The following is a 13,909-nucleotide window of genomic DNA, read 5'->3' as shown; positions in this document are numbered from 1 at the left end:
CTGCTTAAACTTATGTTAAAAGAATTACTAATTTGAGTTTCTAACCCCAGTGTGGACTATCAACAGCCCCGTGTGCAACAACTTTGTTCAGCCACCACAAAGCCTGAGCAAGTTTCACAGGCCAGGGAACTTCTCAAACTCACTCAGATCATTCCACACTCTAGAGAGAGAAAAAAAAAAAAAAAAAAAAACCACAAAAAAAAAAAAAAAAAAAAAAAAAAAAAAAAAAAAAAAACCAAAAACCACACCATGAAAACACTGGGTCCTCTGCTATTCCAGCACATGGCAAGTCACATCCAAGCACTGAGATGCTTTTAGATATCCAGGTAGAATAAGGGGCCTGCCCAGAACTTCCCAGTTACACCCCAGTCACTGGGGAGGGGCTCAGAGGAGTGCAGAGATGGCTCTCTGTGCCACTAGCACAGTTTTGTGAGCAAACAGAGGAACTGTTTGCACAGGCAAATGGACACATGAATTTATCAAGTGAAAAACAGTCTGCAGGACTGGGTGACTTCTGTGACTCCTGTCCCAATATTCTGGGAAAGAGCTCACTTACAGCATAACTGGACACCACAGTGACACAAGTGAAGGGAAAGGAAGGATAAGGCACATGCTCTGTGGACAAAGCCAAGGAGGGTACTCGGAAAACCAGGAACAAAACTCACCTCACCTACACTCAGCCCAATGCCCAGATCAAACTTTCTGAATACAAAGACAAGACAAGACTACTTGATAGGACTAATTTTTATGATAATAAAGATGTTAAGCTCAAAAGATAGGGTCAAAAAAGCCAGGTTTGTTTAGATTAAATAAGGACCATAACTTTCAAGACCAAATTATAAATTTTTAAACCATACTTAGATCACTTTCCAATCCAAGGGAGATTGATCTCCTTCTTCACCACCTTAACCCAAGATACTCCTGTATCTTCACTAACACTGATACAATTTAGTCACCTCTCTTGCTCCAGTCTCCTGCAGGAACTCCTAAACACGCCCACCCCTACCCTCTGCTGTCTATCACCTCCATCAGTGCCCTTTCCCTGACTCCTGCTTTGCAACACAGTTCTTAACAAGGTCCTTTGAAACAAAATGCCTTCCATCGTGCCACCACATTATGTGATCCCTCCTCATTCCCTGTCCAACTCTTTTGTTATTCCTACCCATGTGGGATTCCTCTAATAACTTTTTTGGTGGAGAATCCTCCAAGTGGAGAATGCTCCTCCTCTTTTTCTGTTGATATTTCACAACCATTTCATACGTTTTTTTCTTCTTTCACCTCTTTATTTATCTGAAACAGAGAAAGTGCAACTTAAGTCTGCTTCCTGGACTCCTTATCCATGTAACCTCTAGACAGGCTAACACTCCCTTTTCCCTGAAACCATCCACAGCCTCAGCTCCATGCTGGCTATCAATGCTTAATTGCATCTTCATCTTCGTCACCCAAACCCATAATTTGTGGATCATCCCCAACTGCCTCCTCACGTATGCAGTGCACACCTCGCTGTTCCTTCTCCACTGTTTTTTAGGTAGGAATTTTTTCATCCAAAACCGAGAAACCAGAAGATGCCCTATCCTTTTCACCACAGATGACTCTGCAGGGACCTCCTTGAGCCGTATCACACCTCCCCGGGAACACACCTGCTTTCCTTCCTCTTGCCAGTCTTGGTGCACACTGGCACGGCTGCCTTGTCTTTGCCAACTTATCCATTTCATTCCTGTACTTTCTACCCTATCGTCACTTTTAACACGTTGTTTTACGGGTACCTACGCATTCCACGGCACCTCTGGGCTCGGGCAGCGCGGTACCCGGCGCCTTTGAATCACCTCGGGTCCATTCTTTGGGAACGCGTGCGAGACCAGCCCCTGCGCTTGTCCCGCACGGCCAGAGCGCCGCGAACTTGTGGGAGGGCAGCGCAGGAGCACCGCGGGAGAGAAGCCGTGCGGGGAAAGCCCGGGCGGCGGCGGGGCGAGGAGGGGCCCCCGCACGGCCGCCCGGAGCCCGAGAGCTTCGGGCTGCGGCTTCTGCCGGGGCGGAGCGCCGAGCTCAGCACCGGGCACGGATAAGCGACCCCGCATCCCTCCCGCCCGGCCCGCCGCAGCGCGGCCGGGCCCCGCGCTTACCGGGCGGGCGGCGAGAGCGGCGCCCCGGGCTCCTTCTGCGCGCCGGAACCGCCGGGCCCGGTGCGTCACCTCCGCCGGGCGGGGCGGGGCCGGGCCGGGCCACGGCGCTGGGGCGGGGGGGAACGGCTGAACCACTGCGGATGTGCGGGGGGAAGCGGCCCCGCGCCCTAAGGAGCGGCCCCCGGGCCGGGCTCGACCGCTGACAGCGCCCAGTGGCCGCGGCGGGAGCGGCCCCTCGCACCGCCGCGGTCCCGGCCCGCCCCGCGCCCGCTCCCGGCGTGCCCCGCACTGGGCTAAAGGTCGCGGCGCGGAGGGGACAGCACTGGCTCGGCAGGGACGCAGCGCCCCGAGCCCGGTCCCAGTCCCGGTCCCGCTTCTCACCCGCCGCCGCCGCCATGGCGAAGCAGCCGCAGCCCATCAGCCCCTTGAAGAACTTCTTCGCTGGCGGTTTCGGGGGCGTCTGCCTGGTGTTCGTGGGGCACCCGCTGGACACCATCAAGGTAAGGTGGCGCGGGGCGCCCGGGGACGAGGGGGGCAGCCGGTGCTCGTGCGGTCGGGGCACCGGCGGGTGGACTACAGCTCCCGGCAGAAACTGCGCGGGAGCGGCGCGGGTCCCGGTGGGCGCTATGGCAGAACTACAGCTCCCGGCAGGCACTGCGCGGGTTTGCGCCGCGGGGAGGCCGCGCTGGGCCTCTGTGGTGGCGTAGGGCGCCCCCTGGCGGCGCGGCGGCCGGGCGTCTCACAGTTCTGGTTTCTCGTGGAAAATCGGGAAAGGAGCGTCCGTGTTCCCGGTGCTGGAAGGAGCTGGGAGCTGCGCTCTGCCCGCCAGCCCCGTCCTGCGGCGGCACCCCGCGCCACTGCGCCACGGGGAGGCCAGGAGTGACCCTATGGCGTCCAGGGAGCTGGGGTCCTCATCCGGACGTCATCCCAGCAATTAATTAGTTAAATACATTAACTACTCATTACATTAAAATTCAACCTCTTCAACCTCTGCAAAGGGCTAAAATGATATCAGTGTTTCAATCATTATCTTCAGGTGCAGTCACAAAACATAGTCCATAATAGCCAGAGGTGTTATGTCATTTAAAGTTTACATTGTAATATTTAATAAAATAATGTTTTCCTCTCCCTCTTACTAGGTCAGACTGCAAACCCAGCCTAAGCCACAGCCTGGCCAGCCCCCACTCTATTCCGGGACCTTTGACTGCTTCAGAAAGACTCTGGTTGGAGAGGTACTGTGACACCTGCCAGATATATCACTTGTTTCTGTACATTGGAGGAATGGAATCCTACAGAGAAACCATACAGGTCCTGGGTCGTCACTTAAATTGATTCTAATTAACATTTTTAAGCAAATTACAGAGCTTGGGGAATACTTAGCATACATGTGTTCCTGGTACATGTATCTTTGTTTTGCTAAGGAATGTTTTGGGTTCAAAATAGCATGACATTAATGTCTAAAGTTAGACTGGAGTGAATGCTGGCAGTTGTTTTCTTGCCTTGGAATTTTGCAGGTATTTGGAGTCATCTCTGGAAATTCTAAAATCACTAATGACTTTTGTTGATACAAGCAGTGCTTTTACCTTCTTCTATAAGGTGTTATGCCACCTATGAGAAGGCAGAGGATCTTTAATTTATAGATTTTTCTTCTCTTTTTCTTCTTTTGAGAGCAGAGTGTCAATTATAGTAGTTGTTCAACCTTCTCTAGAAGGTGGGCAGTGTTTTTTACTCCTGAATCATCATGATCATGTTGTTGAGCTAGTCTGTTTTGTTTTAGAAAGGCACACAGCCTTGATTAAAAGCTTTAGTAGACAGTGAGTCCAGTTTTCTGCTTTTTAAGTTTTCTCAGCAGCTATTTACCATTTGGAAATAATGGCTGTCAAGCCCAGCTGTTTATCTGCTTGCCTGAAGTCTCATTTCTAACTGCTGGATCTCGTTAGGTAACTCCCTGTTGAATGAAAGATCTGCCTCAAAATCTGAAATCTACTTCCATTGTGGTATTAACAGCTTGTTATATAACCAAAGCAAATCTTGTTTCCCTGGTCTCTCCCACAAAGGAGTGGAATACTGTGCCAGCTCTGGATCCCTGGCAGTTTTCAACACCCCTGCTGCAGCACGGACGTCAGAGCTGAGCCATAATAATAGCCTTGTGATGGGAAGTTCAAAAGCAGTGCTGCTTCTCTACTCCTACTCAATACTCATCTGTTTCTGTGAGGAAAACTACTGAACCTCTCTGCCGAGGCCTTTTGCTTCCCAGTGCTCACGGGGAGGCTGAGCAGCAGTGGCTGGTCTCTCAGCCAGGTTTCATGGCAGAGCCAGCTGTGCCTGTAAGACTTCATCATGCACTGGTTTATTGGGGCAGAGGGAAGAAGGGGGTGCAGAGACCAGCAAATATTTAATTGATGTGTCTAGCCTTTATCTAAGAAGATAACTCTCCTCTCTATTGGACACAGTTCAATTCAAAGGGAAGAAAAGTGAAATAAATACAGCTGCTAGGGTCCGCATTAGAACTTTTTCATATGTGTAGTCTATGAAAGGAAACATTGGGAATGTATAAAACATCAGGAATGTGATGTTGTGTGGGGAAAAAGTTTGGATTTAGGATAGGAAACAAAAAATAATTTGCTCTTGAATCTGTTCCAAAGTGAATTCATGTGGGGAGTGAAGGAATTCTGGTTGCTCTCCCTGGTTCTTCCTTTAGTTAAAGAGTGAATTAGTTTCAGTGTTCTCAGGTTCAGTGTCAGGATTTTACACTACTGCATTTGATAAATTACCAATAAAACACAGGTGCATTTCTGTGTGCAGCTGAGAGTGTTCTCTCTTGACAGAATCTATTAAGGCTCTTATTCAGGTGACTTTTAACTTCACTTCCTCATGTTTGAGATGTACAGGCAGGTGATGAGTATTGTTCTAGAAGAGCATCAGTGGTGCCAGTGTTTCCCAGGAAGGAAAACTTTCCTCTGCAGCAGTCCCTGAGCCTCAGCTAAGCGTGTATAACTGCAAATGAACAATAAACCCCTTTATTCCTCTGATCAGTGTGACTGTTAGATGGATCCTATCCTGGATTGTTGCCTTTCTCTTCTCAACAAGTAGAAATGTGTGCAAAGTTTATGCCAAACCATGTAATTCCTGTGATAATGTTTCTTGCAGGGAGTCCAAGGCTTATATAGAGGAATGGCAGCTCCTATCATCGGGGTGACACCCATGTTTGCTGTGTGCTTCTTTGGATTTGGCTTGGGGAAAAGACTCCAGCAGAGAAACCCTGATGATGTTTTGACGTGAGTTCCCGGTTAATCAGACGGCTGGGGAAGGCATCCTGAGGCTCTTGCTGCATTGTCACACGTTGAGTTGTGGTGTAAATTTGTGTCTTCTCTTAGGTTATAAATATAGTTCTGAAAAATAAAACAGTCATGTTTTAATGCTTCTGGAAGCGTGGGACTGATAGCACAGGCTAAAAACAGGCATTGTGTGGGCAGGTGCGATGCAATTCCCTTTCTACGCAAGAAGGAGCCATCAAGGAACAATTCCGGTTTAGATGAGTACAGTGAGAGTTATATAATGATTGCCTGCCAACAGTCTTGCTATTAACACAAACTATGGGAGCAATAAATTCATGGTCAGGCATGAATTGATAGCATTCAGAGCCCTGATTCTCTTTTCCTTGTTAGTTATGAGTCTTCTTGTGTCCCTTCATTAGGGACACACATAAAAATGTTTTATTATTATTTATGAAAAGAGGTGTTTATGAGCAGCCCTCTTCTCAGGCAGGAAGTTTTAAGGAGCAAGCTGGAGAAGGACAGCGTAGTTTTTTGAGTCTTTATGTAGAATTCCTCTCAAGCAGAGCAGTGGAAAAGAACAAATAGTGTATGTACTGTCACTGTGCTCAGCTGTGCTGTTCTGTGGGTGCACACCTGTCACAGTGAAGGTACAGTGAGCTTGGGACATGAGACCCAAAAATAAAGGTCAGACTCTTAGTGCTGTGGTTATGGGTCTGGAGGCAGGCTGGATGTTTGTATTTCCCATGCTGATTTTGAAGGGAAGTTGTGGAAGGAAGAAGATGGAGAAAAACCTGAGGAGCCTATCCTGCCTTTTCTGGGGCTGAATAATCCCAAGGTGAGCTAAAAAACCTCTCAACTTAGTTTGAGTAGGAGGTGCATGTGGAGTAGCAAGGGAGCTCTGAATGGCCTGGAAGATACCATGGGAATTTGAGTAGAGAAAGGTGTAAGAGTTGGAATAGAATGCCATCTCTTGGGCAAGTGGAGAGAAGCGGAAGGTTTGGAATTTGATTAAATTGAGATGTTAGGTCATCTTACTAGGGGAGGTAGTGGGAGGCTGGATGTAAAGATAGGTTTTTGATGGAGAAACTCGGCTTGTTTAAGGGATTTTTGTCATGGAGACTTTGCCACGTGAAAGCAGGTGCTGAGTGTTTGGGATAGTGACAGGACAGGCTCAACTTTGGCAGAGACTGAAGGACTGAGGGAGTGAGAGGTTATGGAAAGGAGACTTCTGGCTGCACAAGCAGGAATATCTGTGGAATCTGGGATCACTGAGAAGAGAATGAGGGACTGGAGGAGGAAGAGGCTAAAATGAATGGGAATGAAAATGAATGGAGAACGCTACAGCAAAAAACTCAAGTAGAAGGGGTATTAGCAAATAGAATGGATATGAAGAGCTGAGTTGTGGTTGCTGTAGGAACCACAGCTTTGAGTGCTAGAGATCTTAAATGTTTAGCTCTGCACTGACAAGGCACTTCTGCACTGATAAAAGTAGTGGATGCATTTCAAGTTCCACTGCCATGTTCATGTGGAACAGCATCATCTGGTGATGTAGGGGTTTTTCTGCCCTTTGTTTCCTCTGTGCTGAGTTGTGTTAGGGTCTTTTTTGTTTCCTTGGGGCAGATATCCTCAGCTGTTTGCTGCTGGCATGTTGTCAGGAGTGTTCACAACAGTAATCATGGCTCCAGGAGAGAGAATCAAGTGCCTTTTACAGGTAAGGCATTGGATGGTGGTGATGGGAATTTAATTTTAGGGGTCTTGTCTTTCCATAGCAGGAATTTCTTTGGTTAGTGCATTTACTCTGTTCTGTTTTTTGACAGGACTGAGACAACTGTCATTTAATGCAGCTGTGTCACGAAGAAGCATTAAACAAACTCACCATGACAGTATAAGTACACAGAGCATGTGGGAATCCAGGGCATCCCTGTGGCTGCCCTGGAGGGTCTGGGACCCTGGCAGGGGGTCAGGAACCCCCCTGTACAGAGCCCCGAGAGACACTGTCTCTGATCTCTGTCCATGGAAAAGAGTTTTCAATCTTACAGGATGAATTACAAGCTCTGAGAGTTTGATATAAGTAGTAATTGCTCTATTCATTTTACACAGCTCGAGCCTTATGCTATGGGACATTACATGAGGCATCCATGGATGCCTCAGTCCACTTCAAAGTATGGAAAAGTCAATTTTTTTCTGAATGAAACTTCTCCTTAAAAAAAAAAAGGCGTAAACCTGCTAGATCATGAGACTCTTTCTGGTGTAAAGAAGTTCTGTTACAGTTGACAGTTCCCCATGCAGAGCTAAGGAATGCATTTCAAAACAGTGTTCTGACATTTGGGTGGCTGTTAGCTCTGCACCTCCTGCGGGGGTTTTAAAGTATTGTTGGAAAATGTAAACCTGAACAAATGAAATGCCATCTTTAGCAGGTGTGGGAAGCTCTGCTTGTTTCAGACTGTGTTGAACTCTGTTAATGCAGTGATGGATGGTCACATGTTAGTTCTGACAGACAGGATATTATCATGGGAGATCTTATGCACATAAAAATGGTCTGAATTTCACTATTTGAAGACTACTTTTTGTCAGTGGAGTTACCTAAGTGACTTGAGTTGTTTCAAACTTATACTGTGGAAAAATAAAGGAGAATCTGCTCTCTGCATGGAGCAGTAACCACAGCCTCAGCTCCAAAGTGAGAGCTGCTCGAGGAAGTGAGGCAGAGGCTCCCTAGGCAGGAGCGTGTGCTCCCTTCTCTCTGGAAGCACATGTGAGGCTTTCTAACCCTTGGCTGAATGATTCTGCATCGACCAGAAACCTTCAGTGGTCAGAAACTCTCCCTTTAATCCTGCAGATCCAGGCAGCTACAGGTGAAACCAAGTACAGTGGCTCGCTGGACTGTGCCAAGCAGCTGTACCGCGAGGCTGGCATCCGGGGTGTGTACAAGGGAACGGTGCTGACCCTCATGAGAGGTAAGGGACAGGCCTGTCCCAGTCCCACTGGGGGGACTGGAGGACAAGAAGCCTGACACAGTATGGGAGATCTCACTGTCCCTTTAGGCAATTGGAGGGGCTGTGTCACCCATTTTCTTTTTTTTTTTTCTTTTTTTTTTTTTCCAGTCTGCAGAGCTACTCCAGTGCCTCAAAGGGCCTGAGAAATAAACATGAGATTCTCAGTGGGTGAGGAAGAGATTAGATGACAAGGATCAGAGGGATATAGGAAGTAATTAAGATCTGAGAAGCCGAGAGGAATGAGAGCCTTCAGGAGAGGAGCAGAGAGAACAAAGAGAAGAGAAAAATACAGAAGTGGGCTTTATTAAAAATTACTTTCTTCTTTTTTTCGTTTTTTCTCCTTGAGAGAAGGATGGTGCCTATCTGTGACTATTGCTGTATAATACTGACTGCTTTAAAATATGTGGTGGCAGCAGTTATGCTTTCTACCCTTTTGAGTCTGGGTTATTTTGGACTGGGATGTCATGACCCCTCTCTCAAATACAACAACAACTAAGTAATTGTGCCAGATCCAGAATCCTTTACATATTTTAGTAATTCCCCTTTGAAAAACTGAAATTTCTGTATTGTGTTACTTCAGTTTAGGAATTGGTTCTATCCTCTGCTTCTCACACAAGTGTAGCAGCCTGCAGTGTAACTCTGGCAGTGTCCCTGGATAGGGGCTGGTTCTACAGTTTAGGTATGGGATAAGAATAGGCTGTGGGAGTAGCTTAAAAAAAAACAAAACAAGACCCATCAACTGCAGAAAAAAATCCCCAAATAGAATCATTAGAACTAATAGTGTGCAAAATTCATTAAGTTCCTGCGCTGCTGTGATACGCTGTGCAGAGATTTGGACAGTTTACACTAATGATGAGACAGCTCTAATGTAACCAGGTTACAGTCTGGTTTGAAAGGCTGCTGACAGAAAAGTTATTTTCCAGTTCTTGCCATTAGCACCTGCTCTCCATGGGAAAGTTCAGACTCCTCTGTTAAGGCAGCAGAAGATTTTTATTTTGTTTGTAGAAGAGGTTCAGAAAAGGAATCTGTATGTACTTAGTGGTGTTGCTGGGCTGGCATGGGGCTGGAGTGCCTCTGGGCTTCCTTTGGTTTCCCACTCCTCACAGCCTTTGTTGTTTACCCACCAGACGTCCCGGCCAGTGGAATGTACTTCATGACGTACGAGTGGCTGAAGAACATTCTGACCCCTGAGGGAAAGAGGTCAGTGAAATCTCACAGCCATCACTTTCTGAACTTCCCAGACACTGCTGATTAATCTCCCCAGCTACGAAGAGATTTAGAGCAGTATCATCAAAACAAATTTTAAAAAGAAAAAAATGGTTGCTCATCTAGTGAGTTGAACTGTTTTGGTTTGGGGTTAGCTGACAATTAAAATAATATTCAGAGTTTCTCTCAGATTCCAGTTTGGATCTTACTAGCCAAGTAAGGAATACTTAAAGTAGTTTCAACCCTGTATGCACACAAAATGCTGGGAGGTTTTGTTGGATTTTTTGTGGGGGTTTGGTTGGTTTGATTTTTGTTTTGTTTTTTTTTTAATTCCCAGAGCATGTGTGTGTGTGCTGCTGAATAAAAATATTTCAATCTTTAGGGTAGAGTTGGTCCATCTTGGAAAGGTTGCTCAGATACTGCACTGTCTCTGCAGCATTGTGCTGCCTTCTGGCTGCCTGCCAGGCTGTCTTTTTGATTGTCACCTTAGTCAAAACAATGAGTTTGACGTTTTCCTCCTTTTTAATTCTTTGTTTCACTTTTTCCTCCCACCCACTCTGATCCTGCCACAGTGTGAGTGACCTCAGTGTGCCTAGGATCCTCTTTGCTGGGGGCCTGGCTGGGATCTTCAACTGGGCAGTTGCCATTCCACCAGATGTGCTGAAATCACGTTTCCAGACTGGTGAGTTGCATTCCAGTGTGTCACGGCCACACTCGGTGTGGTGCTCCTGGGAATGGGCTGGGCAGTGATGGAAAATGCCTTTTGGGAGGCAGCAGGTCTTGAGTGCTGCTTGAGACAAGTGCATGAAAAACCCAAGGCTGTTCCTAGCATTCTAGTTGGTTTCCTCACAGATTTTTGGCACATCGGGCTGCACTGCTCTGTTTCTGCCTCCTTGATAAATATCATGATCTTGATTTGAGGTACCTGATTTGAAATCTAAGCACAGAACTCAGAATTTTCATAGCTGTTTTATTACAAATGTAATTCTATGAGAGGTTTTATTATTTCACTTCAGACATAATTGTATAAATTGTAGCCTGTTTATAGTAACAATCTGCAGTTTATAGTAACAGGGCATGACTTGCTGAGAGCATTGCTTTTGGACTGGCAGCTCTGCTCTTTAATGTCTGTGGCCTAATTACTCTTAGGATGACCCCAGACCTTGTGCTTCAGCAGAGTTTGACAGGTTTTTTGTTGGTTTCTCTGCCAGTCCTGTCAATGAATATTTTTGTTAAAAAATATTGCAAAAAGCAGTTGGTCTCTGTGGACTCAACTTTCCACTGAACAGTGACCATTTTTCGTGAGTCACAAATCATGATAATCAGTGCAGGAAACCTCATTTCTTTTTCTCTGAGCAATGGCTGCTGTGGTTGTTTGTACCATACCAAGGGCTAAGAGGGAAACACATCACAGCTTTGATCCTGTTCCACTGAGCCACTCCCCAGTGCTCCTATGTGGATGACATGGGTTCATGGTGGTTCTGTTTAACTGGGCTGATCTGTGGACTACCTCTTCAGAGGGCTGGCAGAGGCAGTATTTCCCAGGGCAGTGTCAGGAGAAGGAAGAAATTGTTTTTTGAGTAGAGTAGCTTTTAAAAAACACTTCAGCATATCCATGTAACATCAGTTTTAGAACATCCCGTGCTTTTCATTTGAAGTCTGTTGCTGTTCTTGGCTGGGGCATGTGATAGGATCATTTTCTTATTAACCAGCTTCATCAGTTTTTATATCTGACATTCCTATCACCTAAGTGCAGCTCTTGGGAGAGCTGTGATCAGCAGTGCAAGTAACAGCTCAGACTTCCAACCCTGACAAAAGTTATTCTCCTTTCTTCCCTGCCTGCAATGACTTGATGATGTAAACTCTTTGGTCATGGTGTGTACCTAACTTATGTTCACTGAGCCTTTACTGAGTTCTCTTGTCTGTTTGCAATAGCAGTGTGAACCTCTTGAAAATCCTGGGCTGTTACCTGTGGCACATCCTTCAGCCCTCGTCACTGCCACACGTCTGGGCTAATGTGTTGTGCATCCCTTTCAGCTCCTGCAGGAAAATACCCAAATGGCTTTAGAGATGTGCTGAGGGAGCTCATCAGAGAGGAAGGAGTTGCATCTCTGTACAAGGGGTTCACAGCTGTGATGATCAGGGCCTTTCCTGCTAACGCGGTGAGTACGTCGTGATTCTGGCTGGGTTTTGGGTCCGTGGTGCTCACAGTGAGTGTTTGCAGTCTGGAGAGGCCACAACTGCCTGTTTACTCCTGTACCACTTCAGAGAGGTTCTTGCCACTGCAGGTACTTTTGACTGTTGGTGTCCAGGTTCTAAAACTGTACTTCAATCTAGGAGCAACAAGTAAATCTTTCTTCAAAGCTTTGCAAAGCTCTTTGTTGACTTTCTCTGATAGTTTTTAGCTACTGATTGTACACCCAACTGTAGAAGATGGAATAAGTTTGGACGCACTTCCCCTTCAATAAATAATGAGCCTAACAGAGCCAAAGTTCAGCCTTTGTGTGGAGGGATACAGTAGAATTCTTGCTTCTGGGTCAAGACTTTTTTTGTCCTCTTCCTCCTTCCATATAAACCACGTTAAGTGTTCATAGTGCAGCATTTCAAAAGCCTTGTTTAAAACAGATTTTTAGAATCCTTATTTGTTCTGTGTTCTCTTTTCCAGGCATGTTTTCTTGGTTTTGAAGTCGCTATGAAGTTTCTTAACTGGGTTGCACCTGGTCTATGAAGACTAGGAAGTCTGGAAATGAGAGAGAAGAAGGAAGAGAGTACAAATCTGCCTCAGAGGAATAAATTAATGATCACTTAATGTTTCAGGAATAATTGTTTGCCTAATACCTTTTTGCCTTTCTCACATTCTTTAGGTGGTGCTATGTGCCAGTCAGAAATGCAAGCTGTAACTCTGACAGAGTTGGTGAGGAGCTAGGGGTGACAAATCTGAGCCAACCACAGCAGTGACACTGCTAACACACAGCTGTCACTATCACACGTGCTACCTTAAGTACTTCCTCATGGAAGAAGGGGACACATCTTAAAATGTAGTTCTTTATTGACTAAAGAAACATGTAGCTAATAATGATGAAAAACTTCCTTAAAATAATTTTTTGGCAGCATGTACTTAACTCTCAGGGCATAAGTCAGCAGCTGCACATGGTTGTGTCTGCAAGCAATGTCAGACACTGTTCTCATCTCCTGTGCTCTTTCAGTTGTGGCTGTTTCTGTGTTAACACTGGTTTTAATCTCCTGTGCATGTACAGCAGCAAACACAACTCAGCAGGGGAGGCCAGAGCTGTGTCTCAGTGGGTTGAGGGGTGTTGCAGGTTCCATATCAGGTTTTGCACGCTGATCTGTTCTGTGGAACTAGGACACAAAATGCATCATGTTTAACATTTGTACTACGCTTTACTGAGGGAGCCAGTGGGGGAAATGTGTTTGATTAACCTCAACTGTTCTCTCAAATCCTTTTTGTCCCACTGAAGAGAGCCCAAATGTGATTTCAGAAGTACAGCACAGCTCATGGCAATCTGTGATATATTTGGTTAATCAAATACTGTGTCCTGGGATTCAATCCCTGACATTGATGTGAGAAAATTTAACAGCACTTCCAAGAACTGGATTTCTCTGACACGAGGGGGACACATGAAGAGGACACTGGCTCTGCAGTTTTGTCTAACTTCATTCTTTCTCCTCTTCCTTGGTTTTCTCTTACTCTTATTAAACATGATCACATTTTCCTTTGAAAAGTGACTAATAATGAGAAGCAAAAAGCAAATTTTAATTTCTTTTGGTTGTGATGCAGTGTTATCGGAACTCAATAAAACTAGGTGCTGCTTGGCTAGAATGTGTGCTTTGGTTCATTTACTTTTTGCATGGTCATGCTTGCTTAGTTTTGCAAAACTTTTCCAATTCTTAATTCTGAGATTGATTGGGAAATAAGCTGTGCTATGCTGTCTTTGATTGCTAACCCCTTGCCTTTTAGCTTTTCAATTTCTGACATGAGTGATGGAAAGGAATATTCTGCACTTGGCATGTTTGTCATACAAATCCTCTTAGGTGCTGCATTGTGGATGCAAATTTTTAACTATAAAGCAACATACTAAATAGCACATCTTGGAACAAATAGCACATACTTTGTGGAAAGTACTTGGTGTGGTCTGTTGACCTGTACCATGAGGACACAGCCTTCACCTCAGCTTTCCACAGACAGGGGCAGCCCTAAAAACTTCCTACTCTGTGCTGAGGAGAAGCCTTGGATTCTACTTTCCTTCCCAGCTTTTTTGGGAAGACCAGAAGGGAACCTGCCTTCCTC

At 45.8% G+C, this 13,909-nt stretch overlaps 2 protein-coding genes across 8 annotated transcripts in view; one reads left to right on the top strand and one right to left on the bottom strand.

Annotated features, from left to right (window-relative positions):
- ARIH2 (ariadne RBR E3 ubiquitin protein ligase 2) overlaps positions 1–2,640 on the bottom strand; it is a 37,327-nt gene extending 34,687 nt beyond the window's left edge. For 3 of the 7 annotated variants that reach the window (XM_053954114.1, XM_053954109.1, XM_053954113.1), the window contains exon 1: positions 2,505–2,640. The gene's annotated coding sequence lies outside the window, so the exon portion shown is untranslated. Of the gene's footprint in view, positions 1–1,766; positions 1,939–2,123; positions 2,283–2,504 lie in introns of those variants that run through there. The other 4 variants (XM_053954115.1, XM_053954110.1, XM_053954112.1 and 1 more) reach the window with 4 other exon arrangements.
- Positions 2,287–13,441, top strand: SLC25A20 (solute carrier family 25 member 20). The gene is made up of 9 exons (XM_053954120.1): positions 2,287–2,623; positions 3,263–3,355; positions 5,274–5,401; positions 7,022–7,112; positions 8,238–8,355; positions 9,522–9,594; positions 10,173–10,282; positions 11,638–11,762; positions 12,266–13,441. The coding sequence occupies exons 1-9, from the start codon at positions 2,519–2,521 to the stop codon at positions 12,326–12,328; spliced, it is 906 nt and encodes a 301-aa protein (XP_053810095.1). The 5' UTR covers positions 2,287–2,518; the 3' UTR covers positions 12,329–13,441.
- The last annotated feature ends 468 nt before the right edge of the window (positions 13,442–13,909 follow it).

Source organism: Vidua chalybeata, chromosome 12 (assembly GCF_026979565.1).
Source record: "Vidua chalybeata isolate OUT-0048 chromosome 12, bVidCha1 merged haplotype, whole genome shotgun sequence".
NCBI classification, from domain to species: domain Eukaryota; kingdom Metazoa; phylum Chordata; class Aves; order Passeriformes; family Viduidae; genus Vidua; species Vidua chalybeata.
Note: the sequence above shows the minus strand (reverse complement) of the source record. Positions and strands in the feature narration are given on the sequence as shown.